The 25476-nt window shown below is 47.2% G+C and overlaps 2 protein-coding genes across 3 annotated transcripts in view; one reads left to right on the plus strand and one right to left on the minus strand.

The window, feature by feature from the left end:
• Window positions 1-5345: 5345 nt before the first annotated feature.
• The window catches only part of LOC124254181, a 39119-nt gene continuing 18988 nt past the window's right edge, over window positions 5346-25476 (minus strand). The window contains exons 5-8 of one of the 2 annotated variants that reach the window (XM_046688063.1): window positions 23957-23977; window positions 13056-13124; window positions 11408-11488; window positions 5346-5462 (exon numbers count right to left, since the gene is read on the minus strand). In XM_046688063.1, coding sequence (XP_046544019.1) covers window positions 11447-11488; window positions 13056-13124; window positions 23957-23977 — 132 coding nt within the window. In that variant the 3' untranslated portion in view covers window positions 5346-5462; window positions 11408-11446. The remainder of the gene's footprint in view (window positions 5463-11407; window positions 11489-13055; window positions 13125-23956; window positions 23978-25476) is intronic. The other variant, XM_046688064.1, reaches the window with a different exon arrangement.
• Window positions 8839-10011, plus strand: LOC124254163 (mucin-2-like). The gene has a single exon (XM_046688036.1). It carries the CDS (start codon window positions 8839-8841, stop codon window positions 10009-10011), a length of 1173 nt encoding a protein of 390 aa, XP_046543992.1.

Raw genomic sequence — 25476 nt, forward strand, 5'->3', positions numbered from 1 at the left:
GTTATTACACTTTGACAGCATTTCATGAGCATAATTAACAGGATGCTTTCACTGTTGTATCAATGTCTAATATAGTAATGGTATATGCCATTCTGTTTATAATATAAATCATATGGAATAAAACTATACATCTCCAAAAAGGTTTAGCAAAGTTACTTCATATATTTCCACATATTCCATGTACTGTTGAGAAATCCAATTTTTATCTCAAATGTACAATACTGTGAACTGGTTCTCTCGTCCCAGTTGCCTTCTTGTAGAAAATACATCTGCCTAATAAAAACAACAACTTTACTCGTTTTCTTTAAATTGGCATTGCCACTTACGTTTTGAGAAGTGCAAGTTAGCAGTTCCCACAGTGTTGACACTGACATCAAAGTGACGAGTCAGCACATTATCCACAGAAGCCCAGGATGCAGGTGACAGGCAAGTCACACAGCTACTGCCATGGAACTGGTACAAAACATGGCACCAGATAATTTTCTGTATTTCAATGTCAATTTAATGAAATAAATATACTTTAGTTAGAGAAAAAACTAGGCATGATTCTGAAACTGGCTATGATATTAAAAATAAATATATATTATTCTATTCCAATATATGATGAGTGAAACTTTACAAAAGAAATAAGATATTTGGCTTCAAGAGGGACAAGCAACCTATCTACCAACAATGTGGGTTTAACAGTCTCTACAGGTTTTTTAATCTACTGAATCATTTTCACATTCCATCAGAACAGAATCACAGTGAAAACTGACTAGAGACAGATTTTCTCGGTGGTGAAATTCTAACTACTGAATAACAATGTCCTTTGTTTTTGTTAATGAGACTAAGCACCACAGTATAGAGATACAGTGTATCAGTTTGGCCTGGCCATCATCAACTGCAGGGTAATATCCTCACAAAACTCTACCTTAGTAATTCTTACACTACTGGACAGACAGCATCACAGTGTTCTGAGACAGCTTGGTGTGGAAGGCTGTAGGTATGTCTTAGCTTGACATCTCCAGGTGGAGAATAGTTTTCACCTTCCCCAAACACTCTGATATATTCATTGTTCAGTGTACACATTCATATATCCCGTCTTATGTAAATGGATTGTGAATGACCTACTACTAACTACTGCTACATTACATGTCATCCTTGTAGCCCTGAACAAGACGCAATGGTTTACACAGAGGGAGGACTGACCTTCAATGTTAAAATGTTCATCATCACTAAACATGACCCATCAACAACAGTTTACAGTATCAGGTAGAGCGCCTCATCAACTGCATCCCACCCACAAGCATCATGATGATGACAATGATGTGATCCAAGGGCACCTGTCTGAGGACGATACCTCTGTGAGTCTACCAATTCACCTGTACATACATCATATAAAAGTTACTTCCCTTGCATGTGGCAAGCTTGGCACATTACGACGTGGGCATTGGCATCCCACAGACACAAAATAATTTAACACCAACAAATACTTGTGACAAATGTCTTAACAAGAATATTAAAAATAGAAACATTTTGATATTATCACATAGCAAATCGATCGAATTCTGTTAATAACCATGAGAAAATACAACACAAAATCAACAGGAAATATTCATGTTTCCACTGGCTACTGAAGGTGTGTATTGCTCAGCCAACAGTCACTGCTGTCATGTTTCAGATGTGCTATTGTTTTCTTTTTCACATTTGTTAAATTTTTAGCAGATGGATCAATAAATAAATGAGTAATTGAGTTATATTATGTTTCAAACTGTTGATTGTGTGTGTAATACAATACTGGGTTGTTTGTGTTTAGACAAGTTGCAGCAGCTGACGGTGACACATGGCGGACATAATGTGCCCTCCCTTCCCTCAGTTGTGCTCCACACGACATCATCTCAACACGCCTTTGTGTCTGGAACAACAATTCCTGTACACCGAGACCAGTTACTGATACATGGTCTCTGCTGTACACCCTACACTGCTTGAGTCAACAAAGCGGCTGGTATATGTTGGAGTTAGACATGGATACCAGTTGTTGATAGAATGACAACCGTCAAACACACCAAACAGCCTCATGTCATTAGACATATAAACAAGTGAACAATATATCATCAAGACATGTTTCATCACAACAATAAGGAGTCACATAACTGGTAGTGTCAACTGAATCTCAGTGACCTGTCAATATCTTCCATGACTGGACAATCAGTGTGTGTCGTAGTGTGACAAAACAACAAATACACCATATTTAACATAATAAACATCATTGGAGCTAAGATGAATAAAAATGGGGCTCATAAAATATAGGCGCTTAAGGGGTTTACCACAAGCTGATAAAATTGAGAACAAATGGAAACTTTTTCCTGTTCAAAAAAAGAGAAATATACACAGGACGATACAAAGTTTGACATAAATGTTTAGTTTGAGTATCGGGAACTTACAAACACGGCTTACTGAATGGTGTAACGGATCAACGGGTGCATATCGGAGCAGGCTGCTTAATATGGCTAATACAGTAGATGAAGGTATCATCACTTGGCACATTGAAGGTGGTATCTTAAGGTGGGGCTTCTGTACAGGGGGTACATGGTCTGGGTACACTTGCTGAATCCCGCCTCATCTCCGCCACTCATGGAGTGTTGTTGATATCAATATGGTTATGGAAATACAGCTTCAATATTCGTTGTACTCAACATTATGAAGGTGTTTTGGCTGCACACAGTGTCATTGTTTTGGTTTATGCAATAAGTGCAAATGAGGTGAGAAAGCATGAAAATCATGCATAAAAAATGTTCGTATGCTATGTGATAAACCGTGCAAAGCACCTGAAAAAGAATCTACATGTGGAATGGTTTGCATTATCTGTAAAGGTGAATCCTGCGATTTGACCCTTAAGGTTTCTTAAAAACAAATCACATAACCTGTCAGAGAATATTGTTCTCCTGCACACAAAACATGAATATACACTGTACCTTGAAGAGTAGTAATTAGGACCCCAACTCTAAGCTCCTTCATCATTTGTTATCCTGTTCTTGGGAATACAACTTAAGATCAGGGTGCCGTTCCACTAACCGATCTTATCTAAGATCAATCTTAGCAAGTTACGCCAATTTTACAATCGTCTTAGCTAAAAGTTACCCCCGTTCCACTAACCGATCTTAGGCCGATCGTAGCCGGTCCCGATCTTCCGATCCGATCCGATCCAATCCAAGCTTAGATCGAGACTCTTTTGTGCGATAGATAGAGGAATCCGAGGCACGAGTTATCTCCCTTTGCATAGTCTAGCAAATGATGGAAGTAGTTTACGAACCAACTGAGTGAGTGAGTGAGTTTAGATTTACGCCGCACTCAGCAATAGTCAAGCTATATCGCGGCGGTCTGTAAATAATCTAGCTAATTAAGATGCATAGTGTTCACTAACATGAGCGTTCATGTTAGTGAACGCTATGTATCTTAGCTATAAATAATCGAGTCTGGACCAGACAATTCAGTGATCAACAGCATGAGGATCGATCTGCGCAGTTGGGAACCGATGACATGTGTCAACCAAGTCAGCAAGCCTGACCACCCGATCCCGTTAGTGGCCTCTTACGGCAAGCATGGGTTATTGAAGTTCAATATTCTAATCCGGGCCTTCATGGGTATTTTTCCAACCAAGTGTAAACGTGGAGAAAAAACCTAGAGCAAAATATTAGGGTAGTGAGCACCTTGGTTTCAGGTGCAAGTGTGTGTGAACGCTGGGTATCATGCATTATATAATAATAATAAATGTATATTTATAGTGCGCCTATTCCACATCCTGGGGCATGCTCAAAGCGCTATGTACAGATAATTTACACGAGAGTATTTACAGCCGAGATTATAAGTAATATACTGAGAACAGGTTTTAAGTCTGAACTTTAAAAATGTCAATAGTGTCAGAGCTTTTAATATGTGCCTGAATCTTGTCAATCAGAATGAACAAGCCGTGAGGAGGCTATAACGTATGTAGAATCTGTCAGTGGTCTTGAATAACACGCGGCATGCCTTTAGAATCCCCAACCAAATATGCCCAGTGAAATCAAACATATTTGTATCTTTTTTGCTTCAGAACATTGTTCACTTCACAGCTGTCCCATGACGTTGCAATATTGTTGTACAAATGTGTTACACCGACTCGCTCAGTTGTGTTCCCATGACGACAGTGGTCAGACTGGCCTGACATTTGTAAGGCTTCAGTGCAGTGTTTGTTTACATCACAGAAATATACAAATTCATTTCATGGGGGATTTTAGGGGACGCTCGCGGTGAAATGCTCGCTCTTATTTTTCACATAGAATAGGAAAGCCACCATTTTGGTTTCTCTACGATTGATTTTAGCTATCCTAAATTGGTCATGAGCAACTTAGACATTGAATCTTAACTTTACGATTGACTTAGGTAAGATTGGTTAGTGGAACGGTATGCCGATTGTAACGTCACGCTAAGATTGGGATTTTAAGGGGTTTACGATTGGCGTAGGGATAAGATCGGTTAGTGGAACGGCACCCTGGTAACTATTTGAGATCTGCACTGTTTCATATTTCAAAACAATTGGAATTTCTGGTCTTGTCTCCTGAAGATGAATGTTCACAATGAGGTTCAGTGTTCCACAGTTTGTCCTGTCATGGGGCTGGACTATTGGCTCTGATTGCCCACTGTCTGGTTCTGTCATCATGATCTAAAACCTTCCTGGAAGTCCAAACACTGTTCTGGACAATTCTAGAATTGACAGCTGATTTCCTGAGAGGGCGAGCAACCTTGAGCACACGTGGTGTGAATCTGTCTCGAGCATTTTTTAACTTCCGCTTTGGGATGGACCTGAGTGTGATTCGTCTGATGGGAAACTGGCGTGGAGTCTGTGTGGAGGATTCTGTTGAAGGCTCACATTGTGGGAAGGAAACTGTGGAATGTGGAAGTCGGGAATGTGAGGCACTTTGAAGATACCTTGTGGCGTCCGCATCAATGAGCTCTGGTTGAAAGCAGCCTGGAGCTGTGCTTGTGCTGAGAAGATTTCTTGGAGAAGAAGTCGTTCTGTTGCCATAGAGATCATCTGGAAAGGCTTCTGTGGGGAGATCTTGAGGGAAGGCTGAACTTTTGGTTTGAAACAAAGACACCAGATGTGTGTGAGATTGGGCAGAGAGTTGATTGTTTAAGTGCTGTGACACAGTGTGGAGTCCAGATGAATCACCGGTATGAGGCACTGTATGCTTGTTGAGATCAGTGAAAGACGGGATATTGTTGTTTCTGGAACTGTGTTCGGTTTGGTTGGTGACCTTGGAAGTGTTTGACTGGCTCAGACTGGACTTGACGGAGCTGGGGTCACATGACCTGTCACGTGACATGTTGATATGGATGGTGAGACAGAGGCAGGTGATGGTTGGATGATCCGAGGGGCGTGGACATGGGGGACAGTCAGGCACACAGCTGCACAATAAACACGCACGACAGAGGCCACACTGGAACCGAGAGCAGCGTCAGAATAAAGGTCAAACATGACGGACAGCAGACATGGCAAACTGGCTGAACAATGTATGGAAATGGAAATCTCTGAATCAGTAATATATACACAGTATGTCATTACTACGATTGTTTTCATGCTGCTTTTAGCCACATTCCAGTAAAAACCCTGTTTTCAGATGAAGATGATGGCTGGTTTATCTTCCCTGAATCACAGCAAATATACAAAGTGGCATATAAAATTAACAATATCATGAAGGTGAAAATAAATATAGTGCAGATGGAGAAAAAAAAAACAAGTAAGAAAGTTGAGGGTTAGGGGCTCGAAATTTTAATCTGTCAGTAAACTGCAAAAAGAAATATTGTTTTTTATCTTCTGTAATTTCAATGCAACATTTTTTTTACAGATTACACTGTCACATGCTTGCTGGATTAAAGTGCTGGAGCCTGCACTAAAATGTTGCACAGATGCAAGAAAACAGAGATTGAAAATACACATGTCCACCCTGACTTCATACAGGACAGAGAGAGATGTTTATTCTTCCACACCGTGTCGATGCTGACATGAAGACAACAGTAAGCTGTTAACCCATCGTAGCCAGTGCAGGTGCTGCTGGTGAAACAACATACAGACACTGAAGCAATAACACCACCATGCCACACCCCTCTGCTACACCCCTCTACCACAGTGTGTTACTCCCCTGTCACACACTCTGCTATACCCCTCTGTCACCTGTCACACCCCTCTGCTACCCCCTCTACCACAGTGTGTTACTCCCCTCTTACACACTCTGCTATACCCCTCTGTCACCCGTCACACCCCTCTGCTACATCCCTCTACCCACAGTGTGTTACACTCTGCTACACACTCTGTGCTCTGCTACCCCTCACACCAGTGTGTTCTCCCTCTTACACACTCTGCTATACCCTCTACCCAGTGTGTTACCCCTCCACACTCCTGCTATACCCCTCTGTCACCAGCCACACCCCTCTGCTACCCCCTCTACCACAGTGTGTTACTCCCCTCTTACACACTCTGCTATACCCCTCTGTCACCTGTCACACCCCTCTGCTACCCCCTCTACCACAGTGTGTTACTCCCCTCTTACACACTCTGCTATACCCCTCTGTCACCTGTCACACCCCTCTGCTACCCCCTCTACCACAGTGTGTTACCCCTCTGTCACCACACACACTCTGCTACATACCCCTCTGTCACCTGTCACACCTACTCTGCTGTCACCACCACACCCCTCCCTACCCACCACCCCCTCCCACACCCCACACCTCTGCTATAGTCACCCCTCTGTCACCTGTCACACACCCCTCCACAGCCATCTCCCTCACCACACTCTGCCATACCCTCTGTCACCTGTCACACCCTCTCACACCACCCTCTGCTATACCCCTCTGTCACCCACACACCCTCTGTTACCCTCTACCACAGTGTGTTGCCTCCTCACCACACACACTCCCCATACCCCTCTGTCAGCCATCCCTGTGTCACCCCTCTGCTACCCTCTGCTCCCTCTACCACAGTGTGTTAGCCCCTACACACTCTGCTGCATACCCTCTGTCACCTGTCACACCCTCTGCTTACCCTCTACCACAGTGTGTTACTCCCCTCTTACACACTCTGCTATACCCTCTGTCACCTGTCACACCCTCTGCTACCCTCCACCACAGTGTGTTACTCCCCTCACACACACTCTGCTATACCCCTCTGTCACCTGTCACACCCCTCTGTTACCCCTCCCCACCACAGTGTGTTACTGTCACCCTCTCACACTACACACTCTGCTATACACCCCTCTGTCACCTGTCACACCCTCTGCTACCCCTCTACCACAGTGTGTTACATCCCTCTTACACACTCTGCTACACCCTCTGTCACCTGTCACACCCCACTGCTACCCCCTCTACCACAGTGTGTTACTCCCTCCACACACACTCTGCCACACCCTCTGTCACCTGTCACACCCTCTGCTACACCCTCTACCACAGTGTGTTACTCCCCTCACACACTCTGCTATACCCCTCTGTCACCCGTCACACCCCCCTCTGCTACCCACTCTACCACCACAGTGTTACTCCCCTCTTACACACTCTGCTATACCCCTCTGTCACCTGTCACACCTCCCTCTTCTGCTACACCCCTCTACCACAGTGTTACTCCCCTCTTACACACACTCTGCTATACCCTCTGTCACCAGTCACACCCTCTACTGCTACACCCTCTACCCACTTACACACCCCTCAGCTACATCCTCTGCCAATGCACTTCTGCAACACCCTCTGTCACCAGTCACTGCCCTCTGCTACACCCCTCGAGCACCACCACATTCCCCTCACACACTCTGCTGCACACCTCTGTCAATGCCCACTGCCACACCCTCTGTCACACCCACTGCCGCACATTCTGTCACACTCCACTGCCACACTTCTACCACTGCAGCACCCTCTGTCGCACAGCCACTGTCACACCTTCTTTATAACCTCTGTCAATTTGTCATGACTCCTTTCTTAAAGACTCCCTATTACTAGGTAGCATTCTCTTCATTAATCTTATGGTATCTTTCTGTTACCTTTCTACTTCATAGGGGAAAGATTTCGTGAGACTTAAGAGGATTTCTTGTCAATTTGTTTACATAATTCTGTTATGATTCCTTTCATTTTCATAGGGAAAGCATTTCCTTTATACTGCATACTCTTTGTTAATACTAGTTTATGACTTTAGAGACTTTATTTATAGGAAGCATTTCCCGAGACTATACTTCTTTTCAGAGCTCCTTAGTTACTACTTTCAGAGACTTTACCTTATTAATTTACATCGCGATTGCACCTTTAAGCATTCTTTGAGATTGCTTTAGGATACCTTTGTTATGATCATTATTGTTGTGATTTTTTATTGACGCCGGATTAAGAGACTTCGAGCTGAGACGATTGCTATGACGCGAGCCATAGACGATTACATCGACTATATAATTTTTCTATTACATCGATTGTTGTGACTTTGTTACATCGACGACCTTTATGACCGATTGTATATCTTTTCTAGAGCACGATTGTTATCGATGAGATCCACAGCCTAATTCCACTGCTACAGATCTCTGCCAATGCCTTCTGCAACACCCTCTGTCACACCCACTCGCTACAAGCGCCGTCAACACCCACTGCAACACCTCTCTCTTCTGCCTCTCACTGCACACTTCTTCACCGCCTCTTTCACCGCTACAAACTCTGTCTGTTATACCCAATCTCGTAACACCCTCTGTTTCACCCTCAATCGCATCTGCCACACCTCTGCAACACCCTCTGCCTCGCAACTGTAAGACGCACCCACTGCTTAGCACCTCTGTCAACACCCCACTGATGATGAATCTCTGTCACACCCACTGCAACACCCTCTGTCACGCCCCACTGCAACACCCTCTGTCAACCTCACCGCCACACTCCTCTGTCAACGCCTGCCACTGCAACACACCTCTGTTACACCCACTGCACACCTTCTGTTACACCCACTGCTACACCCTCTGTCAACGCCCACTGCTACCACCTCTGTTACACCCACTGCACACCCTGTCTCACCTACACCGCTACACCCTCCGTCAACGCCACTGCCACACCCTCTGTCAACGCCCCACTGCAACACCCTCTGTTACACCTCCGTCTGCTACACCCCTCTGCGCCGCACACCCACCGCTACACATCCTCTGTCAACGCCCACTGCTACAAACTCTGTTAACGCACCCACCGCAACACACCTCTGTCACCCACTGCTACACCACTGCGCCACCCACCGCTACACCCTCTGTCAACGCCACTGCCACACCCTCTGCCACACCCACTGCAACACCACCCTCTGTTACACCCACTGCCACACCCTCTGTCAACGCCACTGCTACACCCTCTGTTTCGCCCCACTGCTACACCCTCTGTCACCCACTGCCACACCTACACCCTCTGTCAACGCCCCACTGCTACACCTCTGTCAACGCCCACTGCTACAAACTCTGTTACACCCACTGCAACACCTCTGTCAATGCCCACTGCCACACCCTCTGTCAACGCCACTGCTACACCCTCTGTTCTTCCACCCACTGCTACACCTCTGTCAACGCCCACTGCTACACCCTCTGTCAACGCCACTCACACCACCGCTACACCCCTCTGTCACCTTACACCACTACACCCTCTGTCAACGCCCACTGCTACACCCTCTGTCAACGCCCCACTGCAACACCCTCTGTCGCCACTGCTACACCCTTCTGTTACACCACATCGCTACACCCTCTGTCAACGCCCACTGCTACACCCTCTGTCAACGCCCACTGCCACCCTCTGCAACACCCTCTGCTACAAACTCTGTTTCACCCACTGCTACACCTCTGTCAACGCCCCACGCTACACCCTCCATGCCTACTGCTACACCCTGTTACACCCACTGCAAAAACTCTGTTACACCCACTGCTACACCCTCTGTCAACGCCCACTGCTACACCCTCTGTCAACGCCACTGCTACACCTCTGTCAACGCTTCACTGCTAACACCCTCTGTCAACGCCACTGCAAACACCCTCTGTCACGCCCCACTGCTACACCCTCTGTCAACGCCCCACTGCTACACCCTCTGTCAACCACTGCTACACCCTCTACCACACGCCTCACTGCAACACCTCTAACAACACCCACTGCAACACTCCTCTGTTAACCCCACTGCTACACCCTTTGTCCACCACCGCTACCCTCTGTCAACACCAACTGCTACACCCTCTACCACACCCCTCTGTCAACGCCCACTGCTACACCCTCTGTCACGCCCACTGCTACACCCTCTACCACACCCCTCTGTCAACACCCTCTAACACACCCACTGCTACACCCTCTACCATAACTCTCTTTTACACCTTCCACCACGTCCCTCTGTCAACACCAACTGATACACCCTCTACCACATCCCTGTCAACACCCTCTGTCACTCCTTCTGCCACACCCCTTACACCCTCTGCCACACCCGTCTGTTACAGCATGTCACACCCCCACACTCTCTGCCACACCCCTCACACCCTCCACCACACCCTCTGTCAACACCCACTGCTACACCCTCTACCACATCCCTGTCAACACCCTGTCACCCCTTCTGCCACACCCCTTACACCCTCTGCCACACCCCTCTGTTACACCATCTGCCACACCCCTCACACTCTCTGCCACACCCCTCATTCCCTCCACTACAACCCTCTGTCGCACCCACTGCCACACCCTTTGTCAAACCTTCTCCCACACCCCTCTATAACACCTTCTGCCATACCCCTCACATCCTCTTCTCCACACCCTCTGTCACACCGTCTGTGAGTAAGGGAAGGTTGTTTCAATCGATAAATAAAAGAAAACATCAGTTTTTTAAACAAATTAAAGACATAAGAACCGAATGAACAAGGTATGTTGAATGAAGATTTATAAATTTTCATAAAACAATACCAAAACCCACAAAATTATATATTTGGATACACAAGCATCTTTTACTGAAGAGTACCTCCAAGGAGAGAACAAGTGGAAAAGAGTAAAATGTACAATTTGATAGTGTGACAGGAACATACGTTCATATCTGTTTTAACAGGTACTAGTCTGCACAACTACCTGTAGATATTTGATCAGTGCCTGAAATAAAATCACACTGAGCAGATGGGCAAATTGAGAAAAAAAATAATATATATTAAAAAATGAACACCCAACTACAGTTCATTGCCATATGTAATTAAAATATATATGTTTGTCTCAATTGCAGTCTTCTTCATCTATGGATTGATCAAATTAGTAACCAAACCTTCCAACTAGATCTATCAAGTCTCCTCATACAACTAGTAATGTTGGGGATAACGAGCAGAGTGATACCAGGTGTCTTGCTGAAGAGTGACACCACAGGGCTGGGTGTTATACTTACTGCAAGGGAAGTGTGTGGACAATATTCAGGGGAGATCACTCAAGGCCCACGCTGTGTTTGGTTGCCGTACTCATAGCAGCTCTGACAACAAGAACAGGACTATATGACAGCGACGCTATCTCTAAACTCCCCACAGTGAAACAGAGGAACACACATAACTAGGACTGCCATAGAGTCGGCAGACTAGCATGACCACAACATACACCTGCAACACAAGGTCACGACATGCAGTACTTTTATATTCTTTCAAAAGAGAATAGATAATTGTTTTGTTACTCAAAGATGAGTTATTGTATAATCTTATCCAAATTGTTGTAAATGTGTCTCAAGTGCCTAAACAATGCCCACAATACACAAACGTCACATCCCAGATAAAACATGTGAGTAGCATCTTCTTGTAATTCTTGACATAAGACATCTCAAACAAACAGAACATGCCAACACAAACATGTCAGACAACACAACATCATACAGTCTGTTGCGTTTGAGGTGCAATATGACTTTGAAGATGTTATTCAATTTTTGGGAAAAATCATGCTATGGTTAACTGAGGTGCTGTGAGTGGTTACCATGGTTACCGCCACCTGTGAGGATGCAGTGTGAAGTGAGACATTCCCTGATATAGCATACAAGCCACTAGCTGGCATCATGACATTCACCTGATCACATCATGACATTCACCTGATCACATCATGACATTCACCTGATCACATCATGACATTCACCGGATCGCCGGATCACATCATGACATTCACCTGATCACATCATGACATTCACCTGATCACATCATGACATTCACCTGATCACATCATGACATTCGCCGGATCACATCATGACATTCGACGGATCACATCATGACATTCACCTGATCACATCTGATCATCTTATCAATATCATACATCTATGGGTGAAGTTCTGACTGCCCCACCACAGAAGGCTTGTGTGTGGATCTTTCACCAGACATTAGAAACTTAGCATGGATAATGACCATTGTGTGAGACCACTAGTTTTTACATAATAACCTCAATGAGGTTTTTACATTTTGTCCTGGTCGTATTCCCTTGTGGTGCATGTAGATGTTGTGCTCAGCAATAAATGTTCTAAACATTTCATTGTTGAAGATCTCATTACTAGCATTCAAACCTGACCATTTAAAAAACAATTCACATTTGCAGGTCTTAATGTTTGCTCACTTTTGAGAATGTAGAAACCATGACACTATTTGTTGACTTTACCAGTCAAGACAGCCATGGAGTCAGGTCTTCACCCAGAGATGTACAGGAATATAACATTTGACCTTAATAAGATTGACAGTCTCCACACACAATGAAGTCTGTCTGCAATGTGAACACAATTCATCAACGTAAACACAGGACTGCAAACAAATATTCCTTCAGCCGGATGTCATTATGTTATAAATTCATAGCTAGTTATCACATCTCAAGCTGCTTCCTGGAGGTGTGGAACTTAATCAGATGTATTATAGGTTTCAGAGATGTTATCTGGCTGCTGGATTTACAGTGCTGGCAGGTGCTTGCTCTGTGACAGAACCTTCAGAAACCCTTCACTGTGTTCTTACCATATGTACAAACTTTGTAAAACTAGTTTGAGTGATAGATAGTCCCACTTCCCAGTGTTCCATACTTACTGCACACACGCCTTCAGCCCCACTGCTTCCACAGCACTGGCATAGTAGAAGCTCAATACACCCCATCCTCTGTAAAACATAGAGAAACCCAGGTGAGGCCCTGACAACTCAATACACCCCATCCTCTGAAAAACATAGAGAAACCCAGGTGAGGCCCTGACAACTCAATACACCCCATCCTCTGAAAAACATAGAGAAACCCAGGTGAGGCCCTGACAACTCAATACACCCCATCCCCTGAAAAACATAGAGAAACCCAGGTGAGGCCCTGACAACTCAATACACCCCATCCCCTGAAAAACATAGAGAAACCCAGGTGAAGCCCTGACAACTCAATACACCCCATCCCCTGTAACACACACAAACAGAGAAGCCCAGGTGACCCAGGTGAGATGCAGGTGAGGCCCAGACAACTCAATACACCCCATCCCCTGTAACACATAAACAGAGAAGCCCAGGTGAGATCCAGGTGAGGCCCAGACACTCAAAACATAGAGACATGCATCCCCTGCCCTGGCAACACAGAGACCCCGCCCTGTAAAACAGGTGAGACCCAGGTGTGGCCCAGACAACTCAATACACCCCATCCCCTGTAAACATACAGAGAGAAGCCCAGGTGAGATCCAGGTGAGGGCCCAGACACTCAATACACCCCATCCCCTGTAACACATACAGAGAAGCCCAGGTGAGATCCAGGTGAGGCCCAGACACTCAATACACCCCATCCCCTGAAACACATACAGAGAGAAGCCCAGGTGAGATCCAGGTGAGGCCCAACTCAATACACCCCATCCCCTGCAACACACACAGAAGCCCAGGTGAGACCCAGGTGAGATGCAGGTGAGGCCCAGACAACTCAATACACCCCATCCCCTGTAATACACAAACAGAGAAGCCCAGGTGAGACCCAGGTGAGAGATGCAGGTGAGGCCCAGACAACTCAATACACCCCATCCCCTGTAACACATACAGAGAAGCCCAGGTGAGATCAAGGTGAGGCCCAGACAACTCAATACACCCCATCCCCTGCAACACACACAGAGAAGCCCAGGTGAGGCCCAGGTGAGGCCCAGACAACTCAATACACCCCATCCCCTGCAACAAACACACACAGAGAAGCCCAGGTGAGATCCAGGTGAGGCCCAGACACTCAATACACCCCATCCCCTGCAACACACACACAGAGAAGCCTTCCAGGTGAGACCCAGGTGAGGCCCCAGACACTCAATACACCCCATCCCCTGTAACACACAGAGAGAGAGAAGCAAAGGTGAGACCCAGGGTGAGGCCCAGACACTCAATACACCCCATCCCCTGCAACACACACAGAGAAGCCCAGGTGAGATCCAGGTGAGGCCCAGACAACTCAATACACCCCATCCCTGCAACACATACCACAGAGAGAAGCCCAAGTGAGACCCAGGTGAGGCCCCAGACACTCAATACACCCCATCCCCTGCAACACACACACAGAAGCCCAGGTGAGATCCAGGTGGAGGGCCCAGACACTCAATACACCCCATCCCCTGCAACACACACACAGAAGCCCAGGTGAGACCCAGGTGAGGCCCAGACAACTCAATACACCCCATCCCCTGCAACACATACAGAGAAGCAAAGGTGAGATCCAGGGTGAGGCCCAGACACTCAATACACCCCATCCCCTGCAGCCACACACACACAGAAGCCCAGGTGAGATCCAGGTGAGGCCCAGACACTCAATACACCCCATCCCCTGCAACACACACACAGAAGCCCAGGTGAGACCCAGGTGAGATGCAGGTGAGGCCCAGACAACTCAATACACCCCATCCCTGTAACACACAAACAGAGAAGCCCAGGTGAGACCCAGGTGAGATGCAGGTGAGGCCCAGACTCTCAATACACCCCATCCCCTGCAACACACACACAGAGAAGCCCAGTAGAGATCCAGGTGAGGCCCAGACACTCAATACACCCCATCCCCTTCAACACACACAGAGAAGCAAAGGTGGAGGACCCAGGTGAGGCCCCAGACACTCAATACACCCCATCCCCTGCAACACACACACAGAAGCCCAGGTGAGATCCAGGTGAGGCCCAGACACTCAATACACCCCATCCCCTGCAACACACACACAGAAGCCCAGGTGAGACCCAGGTGAGGCCCAGACAGCTCAATACACCCCATCCCCTGCAACACACACACAGAAGCCCAGGTGAGACCCAGGTGAGGCCCAGACAACTCAATACACCCCATCCCCTGCAACAACACACACAGAAGCCCAGGTGAGACCCAGGTGAGGCCCAGACACTCAATACACCCCATCCCCTGCAACACACACACAGAAGCCCAGGTGAGACCCAGGTGAGGCCCAGACAACTCAATACACCCCATCCCCTGTAACACACAGAGAAGCCCAGGTGAGACCCAGGTGAGGGATGCAGGTGAGGCCCAGACACTCAATACACCCCATCCCTGCAACACACACACAGAGAGAAGCAAAGGTGGAGACCCAGGTGAGGCCCAGACACTCAATACACCCCATCCCCTGCAACACACACACAGAAGCCTAGGGTGAGACCCAGGTGAGATGCAGGTGAGGCCCAGACAACTCAATACACCCCATCCCCTGTAACACACAAACAGATAAGCCCAGGTGAGACCAAGGTGAGATGCAGGTGAGGCCCAGACAACTCAATACACCCCATCCCCTGTAACACATACAGAGAGAAGCCCAGGTGAGATCCAGGTGAGGCCCAGACACTCATCACACCCCATCCCCTGCAACACACACAGAGAAGCCCAGGTGAGATCCAGGTGAGGCCCAGACAAGCTCAATACACCCCATCCCTGTAACACATACAGAGAGAAGCCCAGGTGAGATCCAGGTGGGGCCCCAGACACTCAATACACCCCATCCCCTGCAACACACACACAGAGAAGCCCAGGTGAGATCCAGGTGAGGCCCAGACAACTCAATACACCCCATCCCCTGCAAGCACATACAGAGAGAAGCAAAGGTGGAGGACCCAGGTGAGGCCCAGACACTCAATACACCCCATCCCCTGCAACACTCACAGAGAAGCCCAGGTGAGATCCAGGTGAGGCCCAGACACTCAATACACCCCATCCCCTGCAACACACACACAGAAGCCCAGGTGAGACTCCAGGTGAGATGCAGGTGAGGCCCAGACAACTCAATACACCCCATCCCCTGTAACACACAAACAGAGAAGCCCAGGTGAGACCAAGGGTGAGATGCAGGTGAGGCCCAGACAACTCAATACACCCCATCCCTGTAACACATACAGAGAGAAGCCCAGGTGAGATCCAGGTGGGGCCCAGACACTCAAAACACCCCATCCCCTGCAACACACACACAGAGACAGCCCAGGTGAGACCCAGGTGTGGCCCAGACAACTCAATACACCCCATCCCCTGTAACACATACAGAGAGAAGCCCAGGTGAGATCAGGTGAGGCCCAGACACTCCAATACACCCCATCCCCTGTAACACATACAGAGAGAAGCCCAGGTGAGATCCAGGTGAGGCCCAGACACTCAATACACCCCATCCCCTGTAACACATACAGAGAGAAGCCCAGGTGAGATCCAGGTGAGGCCCAGGACACTCAATACACCCCATCCCCTGCAACACACACACAGAAGCCCAGGTGAGACCCAGGTGAGAGGATGCAGGTGAGGCCCAGACAACTCAATACACCCCATCCCTGTAATACACAAACAGAGAAGCCCAGGTGAGACCCAGGTGAGGATGCAGGTGAGGCCCAGACAACTCAATACACCCCATCCCCTGTAACACATACAGAGAGAGCCCAGGTGAGATCAAGGTGGGAGGCCCAGACAGCTCAATCACACCCCATCCCTGCAACACACACAGAGAAGCCCAGGTGAGGATCAGGTGAGGCTCCAGACAACTCAATACACCCCATCCCCCTGCAACACACACACACAGAGAAGCCCAGGTGAGATCCAGGTGAGGGCCCAGACACTCAATACACCCCATCCCCTGCAACACACACACAGAGAAGCCCAGGTGAGACCCAGGGTGGGGCCCAGACACTCAATACACCCCATCCCCTGTAACACACAGAGAGAGAAGCAAAGGTGAGACCCAGGTGAGGCCCAGACACTCAATACACCCCATCCCCTGCAACACACACAGAGAAGCCCAGGTGAGATCCAGGTGAGGCCCAGACAACTCAATACACCCCATCCCCTACAACACATACAGAGAAGCCCAAGTGAGACCCAGGTGGGGCCCAGACACTCAATACACCCCATCCCCTGCAACACACACACACAGAAGCCCAGGTGAGATCCAGGTGAGGCCCAGAACCTCAATACACCCCATCCCCTGCAACACACACACAGAAGCCCAGGTGAGACCCAGGTGAGGCCCAGACAACTCAATACACCCCATCCCCTGCAACACATACAGAGAGAAGCAAAGGTGAGATCAGGTGAGGCCAGACACTCAATACACCCCATCCCCTGCAACACACACACAGAAGCCCAGGTGGAGATCCAGGTGAGGCCCAGACACTCAATACACACCCCATCCCCTGCAACACACACACAGAAGCCCAGGTGGGAGACCCAGGTGAGATGCAGGTGAGGCCCAGACAACTCAATACACCCCATCCCTGCTAACACACACTAAAACAAGAAGCCCAGGTGAGACCCAGGTGTGAGATGCAGGTGAGGCCCAGACACTCAATACACCCCATCCTGCAACACACACAGAGAGCCCAGGTGAGATCCAGGTGGGAGCCCAGACACTCAATACACCCCATCCCCTTCAACACACACAGAGAGAAGCAAAGGTGAGACCCAGGTGAGGCCCAGACACTCAATACACCCCATCCCCTGCAACACACACACACAAGCCCAGGTGAGGATCAGGTGAGGCCCAGACACTCAATACACCCCATCCCCTGCAACACACACACACAGAAGCCCAGGTGAGACCCAGGTGGAGGCCCAGACAGCTCAATGCACCCCATCCCTGCAACACACACACAGAAGCCCAGGTGAGACCCAGGTGAGGCCCAGACAACTCAATACACCCCATCCTGCAACACACACACACAGAAGCCCAGGTGAGACCCAGGTGAGGCCCAGACACTCAATACACCCCATCCCCTGCAACACACACACAGAAGCCCAGGTGAGACCCAGGTGAGGTCCCAGACAACTCAATACACCCCATCCCTGCTAACACACAGAGAAGCCCAGGTGAGACCCAGGCTTGAGATGCAGGTGAGGCCCCAGACACCTCAATACACCCCATCCTGCAACACACACAGAGAAGCAAGGTGAGACCCAGGTGAGGCCCAGACACTCACTACACACCCCATCCCTGCAACACACACACAGAAGCCTAGGGTGAGACCCAGGTGAGGATGCAGGTGAGGCCAGACAACTCAATACACCCCATCCCCTGTAACACACAAACAGATAAGCCCAGGTGAGGACCAAGGTGAGATGCAGGGTGAGGCTCCAGACAACTCAATACACCCCATCCCTGTAACACATACAGAGAGTAGCCCAGGTGAGATCCAGGGCCCAGACACTCAATACACCCCACCATCCCCTGCAACACACACACAGAGAAGCCCAGGTGAGATCCAGGTTGAGGCCCAGACAACTCAATACACCCCACATCCCTGTGAAAGAAGCACACATACAGAGAAGCCCAGGTGAGATCCAAGGTGAGGGCCCAGACACTCAATACACCCCATCCTGCAACACACACAGAGAAGCCCAGGTGAGATCCAGGTGGGAGGCCCAGACAACTCAATACACCCCATCCCCTGCAACACATACAGAGAAGCAAAGGTGAGACCCAGGTGAGGCCCAGACACTCGGCCACACCCCATCCCCTGCAACACTCACAGAGAAGCCCAGGTGAGATCAGGTGAGGCCCCAGACACTCAATACACCCCATCCCTGCAACACACACACAGAAGCCCAGGTGAGACCAGGTGAGATGCAGGTGAGGGCCCAGGACAACTCAATACACCCCATCCCCCTGTAACACACAAACAGAGAAGCCCAGGTGAGACCAAGGTGAGATGGCAGGTGAGGCCCAGACAACTCAATACACCCCATCCCCGTAACACATACAGAGAAGTAGCCAGGTGAGATCCAGGTGGAGGCCCAGACACTCAATACACCCCATCCCCTTCAAGCACACACACAGAGAGAAGCAAAGTGTGAGACCCAGGTGAGGCTCCAGAGACACTCAATACATCCCATCCCCTGCAACACACACACAGAAGCCCAGGTGAGGACCCAGGTGGGGCCCAGACATCTCAATACACCCCATCCCCTGCAACACAACACACACAGAAGCCCAGGTGGAGACCCAGGTGAGGCCGAGACAACTCAATACACCCCATCCCCTGCAACACATACAAGGAGAGAAGCCCAGGTGAGACCCAGGTGAGGGCCCAGACACTCAATACACCCCCATCCCCTGCAACACACACAGAGAAGCCCAGGTGAGACCCAGGTGAGGCCCTAGACACTCAATACACCCCATCCCCTGCAACACATACAGAGAAGCCCAGGTGAGACCCAGGTGACAACCCAGACACTCAATACTACCCATCCCCTGCAACACACACACAGAGAGAAGCCCAGGTGAGACTCCAGGTGAGGCCCAGACACTCAATACTACCCATCCCTCTGCAACACATACACAGAGAAGCCCAGGTGAGACCCAGGTGAGGGGCCCAGACACTCAATACACCCCATCCCCACACACAACACAGAAGAGGTGAGATCCCACCGAGATGCAGGTGAGGCCCAGACACTCAATACACCCCATCCCCTGTAAACACATACAGAGAAAGCCCAGGTGAGACCCAGGTGAGGCCCAGACAACTCAATACACCCCATCCCCTGCAACAACACACAGAGAAGCCCAGGTGAGGCCCTGACAACTCAATACACCCCATCCCCTGTAAACATACAGAGAGAAGCCCAGGTGAGACCCAGGTGAGGCCCTGACACTCAATACACCCCATCCCCTGCAAAACATAGAGAGAAGCCCAGGTGAGGAGACCCAGGTGAGGCCCAGACACTCAATACTACCCACCCTGCAACACACACAGAGAAGCCCTGTGAAACATAGGTGAGACCCAGGTGAGGCCCTGACAACTCAATACACCCCATCCCCTGTAACACATACAGAGAGAAGCCCAGGTGAGACCCAGGTGAGGCCCAAACAACTCAATACACCCCATTTCCTGCAACACACACAGAGAAGCCCAGGTGAGGCCATGGTGAGACCCAGACAGCTCAATACACCCCATCCCCTGCAAACACACAGAGAAGCCCAGGTGAGGCCCAGAAAACTCAATACACCCGATCCCCTGCAACACAAAGACACACAAGGACCACTGGACTGGGGGTATGGTGAAAAAGAGCTAACAACAACTCAATACCCATCAAGTTTACTGTGCATTAGACAATCTTTTGAATTCTGATTATTTGCATGAAAACACATACAGAGACCTAAGCCCAGGTGAGACCCAGGTGAGGCCCAGACAACTCAATACACCCCATCCCCTGAAACACACACAGAGAAGCCCAGGTGAGACCCAGGTGAGGCCCAGACACTCAATACACCCCATCCTCTGAAACACATACAGAGAAGCCCCCAGGTGAAGCCCTGACAACTCAGTACACCCCATCCCCTGCAACACACACAGAGAAGCCCAGGTGAGGCCGAGGTGAGGCCAAGACAACTCAATACACCCCAATCCCCTGCAACACACAAAAGGGATCAGCCCAGGTGAGGCCCAGACAACTCAATATACCCCATCCCCTGCAACACACAAAAGGGATCACCCCAGGTGAGGCCCAGGTGAGGCCAAGACAACTCAATACACCCCAATCACCTGCAACACACACAGAGAAGCCCAGGTGAGTCCCAGACAAATCAATATACCCCATCCCCTGCAACACACACAGAGAAGCCCAGGTGAGGCCGAGGTGAGGCCCAGAAAACTCAATACACCCCAATCCCCTGCAACACACACAGAGAAGCCCAGGTGAGGCCCCGACAACTCAATACACCCCATCCTCTGCAACACAAAGACACACAAGGACTACTGGACTGGGGTATGATGAAAGAGCTAACAATTTATCAATACCCGTTGTCAAGTTTACTGTGCATTAGACAATCTTTTGAATTCTGATTATTTGCATGAAAACACAAAAAAATAATAAAGTTCAACAGTGGTAATGAAACAGTGAACAGAAGTAAAACTGAAAACAGTATGTGTGTTTCTATTATGCAAAGAATTAAGAGAAATCCACTCTTTATGTGTAGAAGGTGCATCTGTGTTGTGTACAAGGAGCTTGTACAAATAAGATTAGAAAGAGCATCTGTTACTTGTCACATGTTGGTTAACAACTGTAAAGATACAACCAGTATGGCCTTGGGTGCCGTTGTACAAAACAACCTTAGCGCTAAGGCTACCTTAAGTCTATGTTAAAGTATGGGAGTTACGGTCACCTTAGCGCTAAGATCGCTTTATACAACGGCACCCTGGTCTCCACTGCCACTGCTGTAGGTGTTTTTGCTGAACAGTGTTCTACAGTGTCCTTGTACAGTGTTCTACATCCCAGTGTCCTTGTACAGTGTTCTACATCCCAGTGTCCTTGTACAGTGTTTCTCAGTGTTCTACATCCCAGTGTCCTTGTACTGTGTGTTCTACATCCCAGTGTCCTTGTACCTGTTCTACATCCCAGTGTCCTTGTGTTCTACATCCCAGTGTCCTTGTACAGTGTTCTACATCCCAGTGTCCTTGTACAGTGTTCTACATCCCAGTGTCCTTGTACAGTGTTCTACATCCCAGTGTCCTTGTACAGTGTTCTACATCCCAGTGTCCTTGTACAGTGTTCTACATCCCAGTGTCCTTGTACAGTGTTCTACATCCCAGTGTCCTTGTACTGTGTTCTACATCCCAGTGTCCTTGTACTGTGTTCTACATCCCAGTGTCCTTGTACAGTGTTCTACATCCCAGTGTCCTGTGTTCTACATCCCAGTGTTCCAGTGTCCTTGTACTGTGTTCTACATGTACTTGTACAGTGTTCTACATCAGTGTCCTTGTACTTGTACTGTGTTCTACATCAGTGTCCTTGTATCAGTGTCCTTGTACATCTACATCAGTGTCCTTGTACTGTGTGTTCATCACATCAGTGTCCTTGTACTGTGTTCTACACAGTGTCCTTGTACTGTGTTCTACATCCCAGTGTCCTTGTACTGTGTTCTACATCAGTGTCCTTGTACTGTGTTCTACATCCCAGTGTCCTTGTACTGTGTTCTACATCCCAGTGTCCTTGTACAGTGTTCTACATCAGTGTCCTTGTACTGTGTTCTACATCAGTGTCCTTGTACAGTGTTCTACATCGGTGTCATTGTACTGTGTTCTACATCAGTGTCCTTGTACAGTGTTCTACATCAGTGTCCTTGTACTGTGTTCTACATCCTAGTGTCCTTGTACAGTGTTCTACATCAGTGTCCTTGTACTGTGTTCTACATCAGTGTCCCTGTACAGTGTTCTACATCCCAGTGTCCTTGTACAGTGTTCTCATCAGTGTCCATGTACAGTGTTACATCCCAGTGTCCTTGTACTGTGTTCTACATCAGTGTCCTTGTACAGTGTTCAGTGTCCTTGTACTGTGTTCTATCATCCCAGTGTCCTTGTACAGTGTTCTACACACATCCCACTGTGTTCTACATCAGTGTCCTTGTACTGTGTTCTACATCAGTGTCTTGTACTGTGTACAGTGTTCGTTCTACATCCCAGTGTCCTTGTACTGTGTTCTACATCAGTGTCCTTGTACAGTGTTCTACATCAGTGTCCTTGTACTGTGTTCTACATCCTGTCCAGTGTCCTTGTACAGTGTTCTACATCAGTGTCCTTGTACTGTGTTCTACATCAGTGTCCTTGTACTGTGTTCTACATCAGTGTCCTTGTACAGTGTTCTACATCCCAGTGTCCTTGTACAGTGTTCTACATCAGTGTCCTTGTACAGTGTTCTACATCCCAGTGTCCTTGTACTGTGTTCTACATCAGTGTCCCTGTACAGTGTTCTACATCCCAGTGTCCTTGTACAGTGTTCTACATCAGTGTCCTTGTACAGTGTTTTACATCCCAGTGTCCTTGTACTGTGTTCTACGTCCTAGTGTCATTGTACAGTGTTCTACATCAGTGTCCTTGTACTGTGTTCTAAATCAGTGTCCTTGTACTGTGTTCTACATCAGTGTCCTTGTACAGTGTTCTACATCAGTGTCCTTGTACTGTTCTACATCCCAGTGTCCTTGTACAGTGTTCTACATCCCAGTGTCCTTGTACAGTGTTACAGACAGAAGTTGACATGTTGTGATTCAGTGTCAAACTTGGATAGTTGGAAGTCACACACCATGTTGTCATAATCAGATTACATAGGACCAATTGTACACTGTATTATGTAATGGCAAGGGAACACTCAATTAATATTTTCTTAAATCCTACATCCTCCAAAAAGATGACAGATTTGCAACAAAGGGGTGTGTTTTTTCATGAAAATCATATCATCAAATGTTGTAGTTACATTTCTTTTAGCTAAACTCTATTTCAACAATTTCCCCTGAATGGTATGCTTGTTCTCTCACATCACAGCCACCTTCATGCAATGAATTCTTTCCAACAGTGCCTTAGTTCTATCAATCATTTCAAATAAACTGTAAGAAGTAATACAAGTAGACAAATATTCCTAGTGTGACATTTCCAGCCTACTGCAGTTTCTCAGAATCACAACACCTCCACTAACAATCAAGTGTGGCCTGCGGACCACAACACAACAACAGAACAGACAGGTGCCCTCTGTTTTCTACCTGACAGCAAGCCTGGGCATCCTGCAACAGAGGGGATTAGCAGCAATGGGTAAGTATGGGTCATTGAAAACCAAGTCAACTTGACAGGTAAAATGGGAAGTTGTTCTAATTTGTACAAAATGGTATTACCTGCATGTATACTTCCTTGTATGTATATTTCCTCAATATATAATCTGTATGCAGATTACCTCTATGTACATTACCTCAATATATAATCTGTATGCAGATTACCTCTATGTATATAACCTCAATATATAATCTGTATGCAGATTACCTCTATGTATATAACCTCAATATATAATCTGTATGCAAATTACCTATATGTATATTACCTCAATATATAATCTGTATGCAGGTTACCACTATGTATATTACCTCAATATATAATCTGTATGCAGATTACCTCTATGTATGTTACCTCAATATATAATCTGTATGCAGATTACCCCTATGTATATTATCTCAATATATAATCTGTATGCAGATTACCTATATGTATATTACCTCAATATATAATCTGTATGCAGATTACCTCTATGTACATTACCTCAATATATAATCTGTATGCAGATTACCTGTATGTATATTATCTCAATATATAATCTGTATGCAGATTACCTATATGTATATTACCTCAATATATAATCTGTATGCAGATTACCTCTATGTACATTACCTCAATATATAATCTGTATGCAGATTACCTCTATGTATATTACCTCAATATATAATCTGTATGCAGATTACCTCCATGTATATTACCTCAATATATAATCTGTATGCAGATTACCTCTATGTATGTTACCTCAATATATAATCTGTATGCAGATTACCTCTATGTATATTACCTCAATATATAATCTGTATGCAGATTACCTCTATGTATGTTACCTCAATATATAATCTGTATGCAGATTACCTGTATGTATATTACCTCAATATATAATCTGTATGTAGATTACCTGTATGTATATTACCTCAATACATAATCTGTATTCATATTACCTGTATTTGTTACCCTTAAGATATATTTGTCGAATTCTGATTGGTCAATGGTCAAAGCATACCAAGCCATGTAGGCGGATTTGCCAGGGTGTACGAACCATACACCCCATCAACTCTGTCATGTGACCCATTACACGGGTTGTACGAATGACCTTGACCTTAGATGGAATGTAGCTGCCAAACGGCTGATTGCTTCGAAATTTTAGAGTTGGCGTACATAATTATGAGCAAAAACAGAGTAATAAAATTGTTGTCAAAATTTCTTATTTGTTTCAATAAATATATCCAAAAAATAAACTGTTTCTGTATTTAACTTGTCGTTTAACAAAACCTCAAATTCGATAAGTTTATCATAAACTAAGCTATCCTAAGTTATCTCCCTTTATGATTGTTCGGGAAAAATCATGGCGAAACGTTTCACGTCTCATTCTGCCGATGACTGAATGTTGTTGTTTAAAGATGAGCTAAATAAAAAGATCTTAAGGGTAATAAATTTGTCACACAGTGTCTTGAAA

Source organism: Haliotis rubra, unplaced genomic scaffold (assembly GCF_003918875.1).
Source record: "Haliotis rubra isolate DU_JTF1 unplaced genomic scaffold, ASM391887v1 Scf567, whole genome shotgun sequence".
Taxonomy (NCBI): domain Eukaryota; kingdom Metazoa; phylum Mollusca; class Gastropoda; order Lepetellida; family Haliotidae; genus Haliotis; species Haliotis rubra.